The following is a 14,278-nucleotide window of genomic DNA, read 5'->3' on the forward strand; positions in this document are numbered from 1 at the left end:
AAAATTTATTGTTGACAATATTATAGATGTCCCCCTTTCCTCCCTTCCCCGCCCCCACCAGCCCCTGCCCTACCCCAGGCCTTCCCCACACTGTTCTGTGACCATGGCTGTGCACACATGCATACAAGCTCTTCGGTTAGTCTCTTCCCACCCCCTCCCTCCCCTCCTCCCCTCTGAGCTCTGTCAGTCCGTCCCAGGCACCAGGCCTCTGGGCCTATTTTGCTCATCAGTTCATTTTGCCCATTAGATTCCACACATAAGTGAGATCATGTGACATCTGTCTTCCTCTGACTGGCTTATTCCGCTGAGCATCATGCTGTCCAGTGGGTGAGGGTGAGAATCTTCTGTGGATTTCTTTCATTTAACGAAAACAGGCACCAGTGTAGGTCTCCTGTAAAAGTGAAGTGGCAAGCGGACAGGACCCTTCCGAAAGCATGAGACACCGACGATGTATGCAGCACCTGCTGCGGCCTCAGACGGAGGCATGAAGCCGGCTTCCGTTTCACTCCCTCAGGCTTCCAGACCAATGGGAACGCTCCAGCCCCTCTTAGCGCAGCTCCCACCGGCCTCTGCAGCCTCAGCTCTCCCCAAACCACACCCCCAGGGAACACCTATTAGCTCATACTTTTTGTCATCGTAAAGTGATTGGCATTATTGTATAAAATTTGCAAATATAGAAAAGTATAAACAAAATAAAAATCACCCATAAACCTTTATATATAACCACAGTTACTATATAGTCCCACTTGACATTATATTGTAGACATTTTTCAAAATCATTACATAGTTTTTTTGTGTTTTGTTTTAAATACACCTCACTGAATCCTCACCAGGATTCTGTGAATTCAGCAACATTATTTTTTTTCTTTTATATTTTTATTGATTTCAGAGAGGAAGGAAGAGGGCAAGAGCGATAGAAACACCAATGAGGAGAGAGAATCATTGATTGGCTGCCTCCTGCACGCCCTCCACTGGGGACAGAGCCCGCAACCTGGGCATGTGCCCTTGACCGGAATCGAACCTGGGACCCTTCAGTCCGCAGGCCGACGCTCCATCCACCAAGCCATACCGGCCAGGGCTCATTACATAATTTTTTAAAACATTTTTAGCAACTATGAAAAGTACAATAAGCCATTTACAGGGGTTTTTTTTTTTCCTATTTTGTCTGTCAGTTTATTTTGTTCATTAGGTTCCACAATCATATGGCATTTGTCTTTCTCTGGGTCCCTCGTGACATATATTTAATTAATTAATTCCGTTAATCCTCACCCGAGGATATTTTCCCATTGATTTTTAGAGAGGGTGGAAGAGAGAGGGAAAGACAGAGAGAAACTTGGATGTGAGAGAAACACATCCATTGGTTGCCTCCTTCATGCACCCAGGCAGGGCCTGGGCCAGGGAGGAGCCTGCAACTGAGGCACATGCCCTTGACTGGAATCGAACCCAGGACTGTTCAGTCCGCAGGCTGATGCTCTATCCACTGAACCAAACCGGCCAGGGCCCTCATGACATGTCGATACTAAAGTTTCACTGTCACTATCCAAAGTTCAAGTTAAGATGCTGAAGGTGTGGACACAGATGTCCAAACTCGTCATGAGCTCTCTGAGGCAGCCAGGAAAGGTGGCCGAGCTCCGACTCAGACTCACAGGAGTGGTTTCTGTGAAGGTGGAGATGTGGGCAGCGGCCTGGCACCAGGTGTCTGACCAGGGGGCTCAGACCAAACCTGGGTTCCAGCCACCTTGGCACCTGGGTTGTGGCTGGGAAAGAATTCAGAGTCCAGACCCAAACTGTCAGAGAACACTCACTGGGTAAGCCACAGAGGCGGGAAAAGTAATTCCCGGGAGCAATGGGCTCCGGAAACAAGCCGCAGAGGCAAAGGAGGCCCTTGGGGAGCGAGGAAGCTGGGCGGCCGTGCTGCGTGCGCGGGTGGAGGGGCTGGCCTCTGAGTTCAGGGACAAGATTCGATGAAATCGGGGGCTTGGTTTGATAAATCGAAGACAACAGCTGCGGAATCCCTACGGGACTTTGGGAACTCACTTCTGCTGCCGTGGGGCGACCGCCAGTCCAAACAGCACTTGTGAGAAGAAGGAAAAGGTGCCAGACACAGCCTTGGGGGTGCAGTCTGCATGGAGACGGCCGATTTCTGCCCCAGCCCCTCTGTGCCCCCCTCTCCCCCATGTCATGGCCTGACCGCCTGGGCCCTTTCCCCATCTGTCCCCTGGTGACCCCCGATACTCCGCCCTCGTTTTGTAGGTCAGTCTGTCTGCTCTCAGCCACTGCCCCCAGTGACTCAACAACTTCCTATTTGCAAATTTCCTCTTGGCCCTGGGGAAATACCAACCGCCTCTGGCCCACGCGGCTCCCTGGGCGCTGGCCTGGGCTGGGCTCAGGGACAGCCAGCTGGGTCCTGCCTATCCCAGAGCCACAGGGGAAGCCCCTGGTGCTGCCAGCCCTCGCACATCCTCTTCAGCTGGCTCTCACGGACTGGCATTGGAGAAGGGCAGGAGCTTGCGACAGACAGACACATTACCCGTGTAACAGCGGAGCGTCACCAAGACCAGCTCCCAGGGCTCCTCTCCCCTGGCCCCCGGGCAGGCGAGGCTGTGAGGGGGGCCGAGCAGCTGGGCTGAAGACCCGGGCGGGGGTCACACGGGCCGTCTTCCCATCAAGCCCAGCATTCTCCCTGGGCCTTTTCCTCCCTCCACCCCATCTGAGCGGAGAGGAGGGGGCAGATGTTCTCAGCAGCGGGCATGTCCTCAGCCCCGAAACCCTTCCTGCCGCTCCCTCGCGCCCTCTGTGCGCACCACTGCCCTCCACACCCACCGCAGCCTCGCCTCCTGCACACAAACCACACCCATGAGTGGACCCACCCGCCCAGAAGCTCTTCTCGCCTCTGCCCGCGGGAGGAGGCTAGCTGAAGCCTTCGGCTGCCTCGGTCCGTAGTGCGGGAGGGAGTGGGGGCTTCAGCCAGGGGCCAGCCCGAGGCCAGGGTGCACCAGGCACACCTCAGAGCACAGCCAGATGGCACCGCGCCAGGCTGCCCCGCACAGAGCACTGTGGCCCCGAGTTAAAGGAGTTGCGTGGGTCGACCCAGTGGCTGTCCTAATCTACGGGCCAAATGTGCTTTACGGAGCAATCCTAGACAGAAGTTGCTGGCTTGTCATTTCCTTCTTCCCAGAGTCTGGTGTCCTTGGGAACCCTCTGAGCAATCATAGGTCAAGGAAATTGGCATCACAGAGACTCAGCATCTGGTTTCAAAGACAAAACGTGGAGGACGGGTGATGGCGAGAAGCGGGGCTGGTGAGGAAGTTCCATTCATTCAGTCTCTGAGCCTTCAGTGGGTGCAGGCCCTGGCTTCCTGCGGGGTTGGGGCGCTGTGGGGAGGTGCCGGTGTGGGGTGCGGAGCTGGAAAGTCCAGGGTTCGGAAGCAGGATGAGGATTCAGAGCGAAGATGCTGGGTGCGAATGCTGGGTGCTGATGAGGGGGGAAGCGATGATAGGAGGGTGCCGAAAGCTAGGAATGATTCTGGCCTCCAGGCTTGCTATTCACAAGCACTAAGGGACCTCCACATCTCCCGCTACCGGCCCATCAGAAGCGGGGGCCTCCACAGCCTCATCCTCACTGCCCACCAGGGGCTCTTCCTCCCCCTTCAGGCTGGCGGCTGACTCAGCCTTTAGCTCCTCCAGTGCCAAGGAGCCCTGGCGAGACTTCCGTCTACCAAAGAAAGTGGTGAGTGTGGGCCGACGGCCAGAACCCTCGCCTTCTGGGGCCGCGGAGCCCTTGTCACCACCAGACTCTCCTGCTGTTGTTATCACAGCCTCTTCGTCAGACACTCGGGCTGGCCCGGCCCAGGCATCTGCCACCCCGTTGCGCTTCCCACCTCTGTTTAGCGTCAGAGCCCCCGTCCTCCGCTTCTGCCGCCGGCGCCACAGCAGGATGAGTGCCAGGAGGATGATGACCACCAGCAGGGCCACAAGCACAGCCACCACCAGGGTGTTACTCGTCTCCTGGTCTGAACTTTGGGAAGGCCCACTGCCTTTGTTTGTGGACATCCCTGGGGTCGTCATGAGTATATTTACCCCAAAGGTGGGCGAGCCACTGGTCTCCTTGGGAGTCTCCAGAGAGCTGGTTGCCATGGTGACAGGGCATCCACTGGTCCCATTGGAGGTCTCCAGAGAGCTAGTTGCTATGGTGATAGGGGGTTCACTGGTCACATCAGAGGTCTCCAAAGAGCTAGTTGTCATGGTGACAGGGAGTCCACTGGTCCCACTGGAGGGCTCCAGAGAGCTGGTTGTCATGGTGACAGGGAGTCCACTGGTCCCACTGGAGGTCTCCAGAGAGTTAGTTGTCATGGTGACAGGAGGTTTACTCGTCAACGTCCCACTGGAGGTCTCCAGAGAGCTGGTTGCCATGGTTTCACCAGCCGTAGTGTGAGGTCCCAGAGTAGTCATTGCTGGGACAGTAGGATCACTGGTTGCATTGGAGATTTCCTGGAACATTGATAACTTCCCGGTGTGAGCTTCTTCGGTGGCTACTGGATCAGTTATAAAGAGGCCAACGCTGGCAGCCAGGGAAGTCTCAGGAGAGGACACTTCATGTGGAGCCGAGGAAGGCAGGGAGACCTGGTGCCCAGCACCGCCATTTTCCTCAGGGACCCTTGTTATTGCCTGATCAGAGGCCACTGAGTCAAGGTTTGAGGCCTCAGAGATGTTTGAGACCAAAGAAGAAGAGATTTGTCTGGGTGTAGACATCCCCGGAGACTCTGTGTCCACCTCGTGGGCCCACAGACCCCCAAAGAAGAGGAGAAGCAGGGTCATCTCCATGACAACAGACATGAGCAGGAGTTGGGACCTGAGGGTGGAGAAACGGAACATGAGAGGCTGGTGGTAGGACCTGGCCCGGCTCTTCCTCCTGAGACTTCCCTGCCAACTGCCAGGCCCAACCTGAGGTTTAACAGCTTTTTCCACCCTTTCTTTTACTATTATCAGAAACAACAAGGGAACAGGTGCTGGGAGCTCCTCCATCAACTCTATCCCGAGGGCCCCCTCAGGCCATAGCAGCTGGCAACCAGCAACGGCCACCCCTCCCGGCCTTCCCTGACCCTCTTCAGCCCCAGTGGCTCCTGATCCTCTCTCCCCTCCGTTTGTCGGGGTCTTTCTGAGCCATAGGCGCCTTCCCACGTCTGATGAGCCCCCCGCCCACCGAGTCCCACCCCCTTACCAGCTCACGTGACAAAGGCCCAGGCCTGGGGCCAGGCTGCTCCAACTCCTCCTGAAGCTGGGGTAGGACTGGGCGGACAGGGGCCCCAAGGGGAAAGGAAGTGGCTCTGGCTCCACCCACCTCACCCCAGCATCCTGCCCCCTCCCCCCCACACACACCCTGTTCCCACTGCTGCCTTATTCTTTCCGGGGTCTGAGGTGGTGCAGGGGCTCTGGGGTCTGAGCTGGGGTGGGGCAGGGAATCTGGGGTCGGGAGTCCTCCGTCTTAGCAGGGAAATGGGCGGGAAATGGGACAGCAAGAGGTTAAGCTGGGATAAGGAAGGGGGTCAGACCCGGGGTGATGGGAACCTGCACTTAAGAACTCGGGGGTGCAGGGGAGGAAATGGAAGGGGAGGGTGGTTTCCTTTAAATTTGTGGTCCCCTGACTGTGCTGGGGGCAAAGAAAGCCTTTGCAGGCTGCACGGATCCCTGGTGAGCCCCCGACTGTTTCTCCAGAAGCCCCAGGGCCGCCACAGTGGCCCCGTGTGGCTGCGTAGCTAAGTCAAGGCAGCTGCAAGCACTGCACAGGCCACGATCTGATTCTGGTAGAGGCCCAGCACACACGTGGCACTCTCCGTGGAAAGAGCAGTCTGGGGAGACCTGCTGAGGTGCCAACCAAGTCTCTGGGGACAGGTATGAGGAGGGCTCGTTATTTTCTTCTTCGGATGGCTGCTGTTTTCTGATTTTCCCCTAATTTGTAAGCTCTGACTTTTGCTACGTGTATGGTTTTGTTTTTTTGCCTTCTTTCTAAAAACATAAAAACTGTAAAAGCAATAGATGTCCATATAGGTGAAACAGGCCAGTGTCAGGCCTGGGTCCTGCCCCACTCACAGGCTCACTGATGAGCGAGTCTGACGCCAAGACCGAGACGCCTGGGTCAGAGACACAGGAGCTCAGTAGTCGCCGCACAGCAAGCAGCCGGCATTATGTGGTAACCGGCTCCCCTCGCCCCCAAGGCCCGCAGCGGGGACACAAAGGGGCTTGCCCCACGGCTGAGGAATTTCTCTTTTCAAGCAGGCGGTAAGGAAGCCTGCTCTGTCCTTACAGGAGACATTACTTTGCCCCTTAGGGTTACTCACTGCAAACACAGACCGGAGAAGCGGCCTGATACGGGGTGCCCAGGGCTTTGCCTGCCACACACCAGCGGGCGCTGCGGGAAGCTCAGGGCCACAGCGGGTGGGGTGCCCCTCCAGCAGCCAGGAGAGCGCCAACTGGGAAGGCTCCATTCACCACCAGCAGGTAACCTTCCTAACAAAGCCTTTACACATTCAGTATCCTATCTAATAAAGAGGGGATATGCTAATTGACCCTCACGCCGTTGCAAAGATGGCGGCCTACAGCCAACAAGGAGGGAAGGTGCTAATTGACTGCCCCGCCCTCAAAGATGGCGGTGCCCACAGCCACAAGATGGTGGCGCCCAGTCCCCTCAGCCCTCCAGCCACCCAGAGCCACCCGAGGCTCAGGTAACCAGGGCTGGCCAAGGCTTGCGCTGCCGGCAGTGCAGCAGCAGAGGTGTGACGGAGTGTTGCCTTCCCCTGATCACCAGGTCGCCTCCCACCCTTGAGGGCTCCCAGGCTGTGAGGGGGGCAGGCCGGGCTGAATTTTCATGCACCAGGCCTCTAGTATCATTATTTTAGACTAGAGGTTGGTGCCCAAATTCATGCATGGGTGGGGTCCCTCAGGGTGCCTGCAGGGATCGGGCCCCAGCTCATGCCCCCAGCTGAGCAGCCCCGCAGCCCCATCTGGCACCCCGCCGTGGCCTGGCACCATCCCCTCACCTGCTCCACCACCCTGCCTGGGCCCCCTGGGCTCTCTACCTCAGTATCTGGGAGCCAGGTGGCAACCCCTCCCCCCACCGCCACTGCTGGTCACTGTCTGTGGGGCGATTGGTGGGGCAATCGGGCCCCCCGCTCACACCCACCTTGGCCTGGTGCCACCCGCTCACCTCCTCCATCATCCCACCAAAGTCCTGCTCCCATCATCGGGGCCCATCAGAGTCAGCAGCGCCTTCACTGCTGCTGGCTGCCAGCACACATCGATGACACCAGTCATGTTCCGCACCACCCCCTGGTGGTCAGCACATGTCATAGCAAGTGGTTGAACTCCCGGTCGAACAATTTGCATATTAGGCTTTTATTATATAGGAGGATTTCATTACATACACTGTTCTGTACTTTTCTTTTTTTACTGAACTAATGAAAGAAGGAGAAAGGGAGGGAAGGAAACAGGGGAGGGGAGAGGTGGGAGAAAGGGAGGTAAGGATGGTAAGAAGGGAGGGAGAAAGGAAAGAAGGAAACCATTCCATTGTTGGACCTTTAGATTGCTGCAACATTTTGCTACTGCAAACAGAAAAGTAGGAATAATTGGCTGCAAAGTAATAGGATGTTGAAAAAATGTTTTTAATTCTAAAAAAATAAAGATATTTGGAAGACTGCACAAAGATTCCCAAATTTTCCAATCTTTAAAAAAAAAATCACTGAAGCAAAATTTATCTATCTATCTATTTTTAATCTTCACCCCAGGATATTTTTCCCATTGATTTCCAAAAGAGAGGGAGGCAGGGAGGAGTGGGGGGAGAAAGAGAGAGAAACATGGATGTGAGAGAGACACATCGATTGACTGCCTCCAGCACGTGCCTCTACCAGGGCCGGGGAACCTCCAACCAGGGTTCGTGCCCTTGCCCAGGAATTGAACCCACGACCCTTCAGTCCGAGGGCCGACGCTCTAACCACTGAGAAAAACCAGCCAGGATGCAAAATTTATTTTTGGCAAAATTGTCATTCCGACCCAATGGCTGCTGACAAAAGTGTATGTTCCCCAGGCTCCATGTGGGGCCCCAGTTCCGGGGAAACCCGAGACGATGTAGGTGCGTCCAGCCTGAAGCACTCAGGGAACAAGACCAGGCAGCACAGCCTGCGGACCCCGGGGTATAGAGAGAGGGGGTGGAATATGAACCGGGCGGTGGTCCCAGGACGTCACAAAAGGGCAAGACTTTGGAAATACTCTTAGGAAATTCTGGTAGTCGCAGTTTTTCAGGTACAAATCTCTACGCAGGATTCCAGCCGTTCCTCACAGCAAGCCCTTTTTTTTAAAGTATTTTATTGATATTTTTATAGAGAGGAAGGGAGAGGGATAGAGGGTTAGAAACATCGATCAGCTGCCTCCTGCACACCTCCCACTGGGGATGTGCCCGCAACCAAGGTACATGCCCTTGACCGGAATCGAACCTTGGACCCTTCAGTACGCAGGCTGACGCTCCATCCACTGAGCCAAACCGGCCAGGGCGAGCAAGCCCTTTAAAAAAAAATATATATATATATATACACACACACACACACTAGTATATATGTATATATGTATGTATATATACACATATATACACACACATATATATATGTGTATGTATGTGTGTGTATATATATATTTATAGATTATTTTAGAGATAGAAGAAGGGAGAGTGATAGACAGAAACATCCATGGGAGAAACATCATCGATTGGCTGCCTCCTGCATGCCCCCCAGTGGGGATGGAGCCCACAACCCCGGGCATGTGCCCAGACTGGGAATCAAATGGTGACCTCTTGATTCCTGCGTTGGCACTCAACCGCTGAGCCACATCAGCTGGGTGCAAGCCCATTTCCAGGTGAGGAAACAAGGTAGGAGAGGTTAAGTAAATTCCCTTAGGCAGCTAGAATGGGCCAGGCTCAAAGCCAAGCACTTTACATTCACATAGCATTTATGAGGTACATATTATTACCCTAACTTTGCAGATGAAGAAACTGAGAAACCAGTTAAGAGACTTGTCCAGGTTCAGACAACCAACAAGTGCTAGAGATGAGCTTCAAAACCAGGTCAGTTGAAGGGCCCAAGGCCAAAAGTGAGATTCTCCAGGGCAGTGCCAGGGTCTGACAGGTACCATGCTGCGCTTAGAGACATGCTGTGTATAAAGTTCACATGATAGAAAACCTGCTAAAATAGAGGCTAGATTCAGCCTTAGGGAGTGTCTAGGAAGACTTCAGGGAAGCAATGTCTAAAAAGCTAAAGGGGCCCTGGCTGGTTTGGCTCAATGGATATAGCGTTGGCCTGGGGACTCAAGGGTCCCGGGTTCGATTCCGGTCAGGGGCATGTACCTTGGTTGCCGGGCACATCCCCAGTAGGGAGTGTGCAGGAGGCAGCTGATCGATGTTTCTCTCTCATCGATGTTTCTCTCTATCCCTCTTCCTTCCTCTCCGTAAGGAATCAATAAAAAAATATATATATAAAAAATAATAATAAAAAAAGTAAAAAGCTAAAGGGAATAGGGACCCTTCTCCTCTTATACCTTCGTTCAATCCATCTGTAAATTCTGTTTTCTCTACCTTCAAAAGAGGGCCAGCGCCTGACACCGGATCTTGGCTTCTGGATACCCGTCTCCTTCAAAGGGGCCAGGGCTCCTGGGCAGTGGCCAATCCCAACGCGGGGCAGGCAAAGCACCAGGTGCGCCTGGAACATCCTGTGCTTAGAGAGCAGGAGGCGCTCGCAGGGTGACGGTAACCTGTGGGAAGGACACGGAACCAGCTGAGGGAGTTCTTTCTTTAAAAGAAAGAACACGTTATGATGAGTAAGGGCGGTGCTCACTGTATGAAGGAAGGACCCATAGCTCATACCAATTCTGGAAATATTAGAGATGCAGAGTGAAGGACGAGGGGGAGCCGAAGGGAGGAAGGCGAGTAGGGAAGTTCTTTTGCAGTAAGAAAGCCAACTCATCATTAAAGAAGGAATATAGAGTTTAAAATGACCAAATTACAGCCACCATGATAACTGATTCAGGTAAGGACGGGTGTTAAAACCATGGGGTGAAATTGGGGCGGCAAGGGGTGTTGCATACCAGGATAGGGTAGTTTTAGTCTTACAGTATCTCCTCACAAGATATGTGTTCATGCCGAGGAAGAGTATGCAACTTTAGGTGGAGAAATCTTAACCAAGGGATCAAAGTTAACATCGCCAGTAATGAGGCAAGCCAACATGTGCTGGCTCCAGATATGAGGGCTGAGAGGGGCACAGTGCCACCTCTGTGGTAGCCCCAGCAAAAAACGCATAACCTGAGTCTAATTGTGAAGAAATACCAAGCTGCCCTGGCCAGCTCAGTTGGTTAAGAATGTCCTCCTGCCCTGGCTGGTTAGAGCATCGGCCTGCGGCCTGAAGGTCCCGGGTTTGGTTCTGGTCAGGGGCACGTGCCCAGGTTGCAGGCTCGATCCCCAATGGGCGTGTGCAGAAGGCAGCCAGTCAAAGATTCTCTCTCATCATTGATGTTTCTATCTCTCTCTCCCTCTCCCTTCCTCTCTGAAATCAATAAAAAATGTATTTTTTTTTAAAGAAAGAATGCCATCCTGATACACCAAGGGTCAGGGCACATACAAGGATCAACCAATGAATGCATAACCAAGTGGAACAAAAAAACAATTTCTCTCTCTCTCAAAATCAATCAATAAATAAATTTAAAAGAAATATCACGCCAATCCAAATTAAGGGTTATTTTAGAAAATAATTGCCCTCTACTCTTCAAAACGGTCAGTGTCAGGAAGAACTAAGAAAGCCTGAGACCTTCTTCCAGGCCTTAAAAGAGGAGAGATGTGTGACAACTAAATCCATGTGGGATTCCGAAGCAGACCTGGGATGGGGGAGGGGTAGAACGCAAAGGACGCCCCGGGGATGATGGCAAAATTCAAACACGGGCTTAAAGTAGACAATAGTATTGACTTAGCATCAACGTTCCTTAACTTAACAAGTATGTGCGGTTATGAAAAAGAATGTCCTAGTTCCCAGGAAATATGTGTTTGAAGTATGTGGGAGTGAAGGTGCACCATGCAGCAACTGCCTCTTAAATTGTTCCACAAAATAATAATAACAACAACATAAATAATAGTAACGGAGAGAACATAGAGCCCATGTGACAAATGTTAACTGGCAGAGTAGGAGCTTCTGTGTCGGTGGACGGTGGCGATCTGGGGAGAGCGCACTGGGAGAGGGGGACGCTCTGCACCGTGCCCTGCCCTGCCCTGCGAATCTCTCCCAGCGGGCGGCTACTGAGTTCTTTCCTTTAATAACAAACTGACCATCTAATATCTTTTAACATTTTCCTGAGCCGCCGCCCTGAGCCTCTAGGTCGACCCAGGGCTACAGGGTTTGCGTTTGTTTCAAAGCCTGGGGCCCTTTCCTCCCATCCGCCACCCTCTCCAGAGAGAGGACGGCAAGGCGAATGCACTTGATTTCTTAATTTTTGTCAAAGTAACGCATATTATAAGCACAAAGGGTTTCTCATGAATGGTAATACTCTTCCCCCTTCCCTTCCAAGGCGTGGTCCTGGAAAGAAACTGCGTTTTAAAATCCTTTTGACCTATTCTAGTTTCAGTTCTCCCGGAGGATCCACATACTTAAAGCAGAATATGCTTTGTTCTGCTATTTCTTTTCTTTCCTTTTTCTTTTTAAAAAAATATTTTATTGACTTTTTTACAGAGAGGAAAGGAGAGGGATAGAGAGTTAGAAACATCGATGAGAAAGAAACATCGATCAGCTGCCTCCTGCACACTCCCTACATCCCCAGGTACATGCCCTTGACCAGAATCGAACCTGGGACCCTTCAGTCTGCAGGCCGATGCTCTATCCACTGAGCCAAACCGGTTAGGGCTCTTTTCTTTTTTTTCAATCCTCACCCAAGGATATGCTTATTAGTGTTGAGAGAGAGAGAAGAGAGAGGGAGAGAGAGACAGAGAGAGAGAGAGAGAGAGAGATCGGTTGCCCCCTGGACACTACCAGGGATCAAACCTGCAACCTAGGTATATGCTATGACTAGGGAATCAAACCTGCAACCCTTTGGTGTACAGGATGATGCTCCGACCACTGAGCAACCCAGCCAAGGCTGTTATTTCTTCATAGATCCATTGTGCCTGCCATCACCGACTGGATTCCAGCTTAATAGATGAGCATTTGACTCGCTGACCCCAACCCACCGTCCAGGTCAGCTACGCCCCTCCGTTTAGGCCCTCTGTAATAAAGTGCTTTTGTTACTTTAAAATCGTAGCCCTCTGTGGTCGTTTTCCGTATCAGCTGTCAGGCACAACAGTGGTTGAGCGGGTGGACTCCGGAGCCAGACTTCCTGGCCCAGACCAAGGCTCAGCCACTGACTGAGTGGGTGACCCGGGCAACAAATGTAAGCTTGGCCTCAGGTGGCTCACTCTCGAGAAGCGTTAACACTCGCAGTACCTGCCCAGCAGCCTTGTTCTGAGGTTTAATGTGCGGGGACACGGAGAGCTCTCGGAACAGGGCCCGCGATCCCAACCCCTGCAAAGGTCGGCTGTTCCAAATGCTTGGTTGTCACCTTTATCTCTCTTGTGCCCAATTTCTGCTCTGTGCACACTGACTCTTATAATGCTCGCGGTAGGTCGTACTTGCATTCTCTTCCTCGCTTTGCCTAGAGGGGCACTGCCCCATACAGCAGCCACCAGCCACAGGGGGCTGTTTTAATTTAAATTAGTCAAAATTAAGTAAGACTTAAAATTCATTTCCTCCATGACAACGAGCCAGCCACATCCCAAGTGCTCAAACACCACATGTGGCTGCTGCACCGGACAGCACAGAGGATTACTTGTCTCATCTCAGAAGTGCAAGATCAGCACCGTTTGGGCAGATGGAAACGGACAAGAATCGAAGATTTCCTTCCAATGTGGGGTCTAAAACAGGAAAACAACAAACAAACTCCTAAATATGGACAACAGAATCGTGGCTACAGAGGGGAAGTGCGGAAGGATGAAGAAGGGAAAGATACATGGTAATGGACGGAGACTAGACTTCGGGTAGTGAACACACAATAATAGAGTAAACAGGTGTTGTGTTATAAGGTTATACACCTGAAATTTATGTTATTAACTAGTAGTACCCCCAATTAATCTAATTTTTTAAAAAGGATAAAATACTTAGGAATAAATTTAACAAAGGAGGTGAAAGACCTATACACTGAAAGCTACGAGATATTGATGAAATAAATTGAACACAAATAAATGGGAAGATACTCCGAAAATTAATGTTGTTAAAATGTCCATACTACTCAATGCAATCTACAGATTCAATTTAAAAATCCAATGGTATAGTCCTGTGCACTAAAGGGTGGCAGGTTCTATTCTGATCAGGACACATACCCAGGTTGTGGGTTCAATTCCCAGGTGATCCCCTGTTGAGGAGCATACTGGAGGCAACTGATCAATGTTTCTCTTTCACATTGATCTCTCTCTCTCTCCCTCCCTTGCTCTCTCTCTGAAATAAGTTAAAAAATATATCATTGGGTGAGGATTTTTTTTAAAAGCCAATGGTATTTTTCACAGAAATAGAACAAGCAATCCTAAAAGTATATAGTAGCATAAAAGATCCCAAATAGCCAAAATAATCTTCCATAAGAACCAAGATGAAGGCATCATGTGTCCTGATTTTAAACTATATTACAAAGCTGTAGTAATCAAAACAGTGTAGTATAGACATAAAGTCAGACACTAAAACAATGGAACAGAAGAGAGAGCCTAGAAGTAAACCCACACATAAACAGTCTATTAACTTATGACAAAGAAGCCCGAATATACAAATGGGTAAAGGACAGTCTCTTCAATGAATTGTTCTGGGAAAACTAAAGACTTGGATAAAAAAGAATGAAAACAGACCCCTATCTTACACCATGCACAAAAACCAACTCAATAGGATAAAATACTTAAATATAAATATCTTAGAAGAAAACGTAGGGGTAAGCTCCTTGACATCAGTCTTGGTGGTTTTCAAATTTATCACCAAAAGCAAAGGCAACAACCCTGGCCAGTTTGGCTCTGTGGTTAGAGGGTCGGCCCACGGATGGAAGGGTCTTGGGTTTGATTCCCGGTCAAGGGGGTCAAGGACATGTACCTCAGTTGCAGGTTCGCCAGCTCCAGTTGGTTGCGGAAGACAACCAATAAATATGTCTCTCTCAAGTGATCTTTCTCTCTCTCTCTCTCTCTCTCTCTC

The 14,278-nt window shown here is 51.5% G+C and overlaps 2 protein-coding genes across 2 annotated transcripts in view; both read right to left on the minus strand.

The window, feature by feature from the left end:
• Window positions 1-1,432: 1,432 nt before the first annotated feature.
• On the minus strand, window positions 1,433-5,297 carry SPN (sialophorin). The gene is made up of 2 exons (XM_015559375.1): window positions 5,221-5,297; window positions 1,433-4,851 (listed from the first exon to the last, which is right to left on the minus strand). The coding sequence occupies exon 2, from the start codon at window positions 4,833-4,835 to the stop codon at window positions 3,555-3,557; it is 1,281 nt and encodes a 426-aa protein (XP_015414861.1). The 5' UTR covers window positions 4,836-4,851; window positions 5,221-5,297; the 3' UTR covers window positions 1,433-3,554.
• Window positions 5,298-9,583: 4,286 nt separating this feature from the next.
• Window positions 9,584-14,278, minus strand: part of LOC107181962 (talin-2-like) — an 8,120-nt gene continuing 3,425 nt past the window's right edge. The window contains exon 2 of the mRNA XM_015559362.1: window positions 9,584-9,791. Coding sequence (XP_015414848.1) covers window positions 9,756-9,791 — 36 coding nt within the window. The 3' untranslated portion in view covers window positions 9,584-9,755. The remainder of the gene's footprint in view (window positions 9,792-14,278) is intronic.

Source organism: Myotis davidii, unplaced genomic scaffold (genome assembly GCF_000327345.1).
Source record: "Myotis davidii unplaced genomic scaffold, ASM32734v1 scaffold1391, whole genome shotgun sequence".
Classification (NCBI taxonomy): domain Eukaryota; kingdom Metazoa; phylum Chordata; class Mammalia; order Chiroptera; family Vespertilionidae; genus Myotis; species Myotis davidii.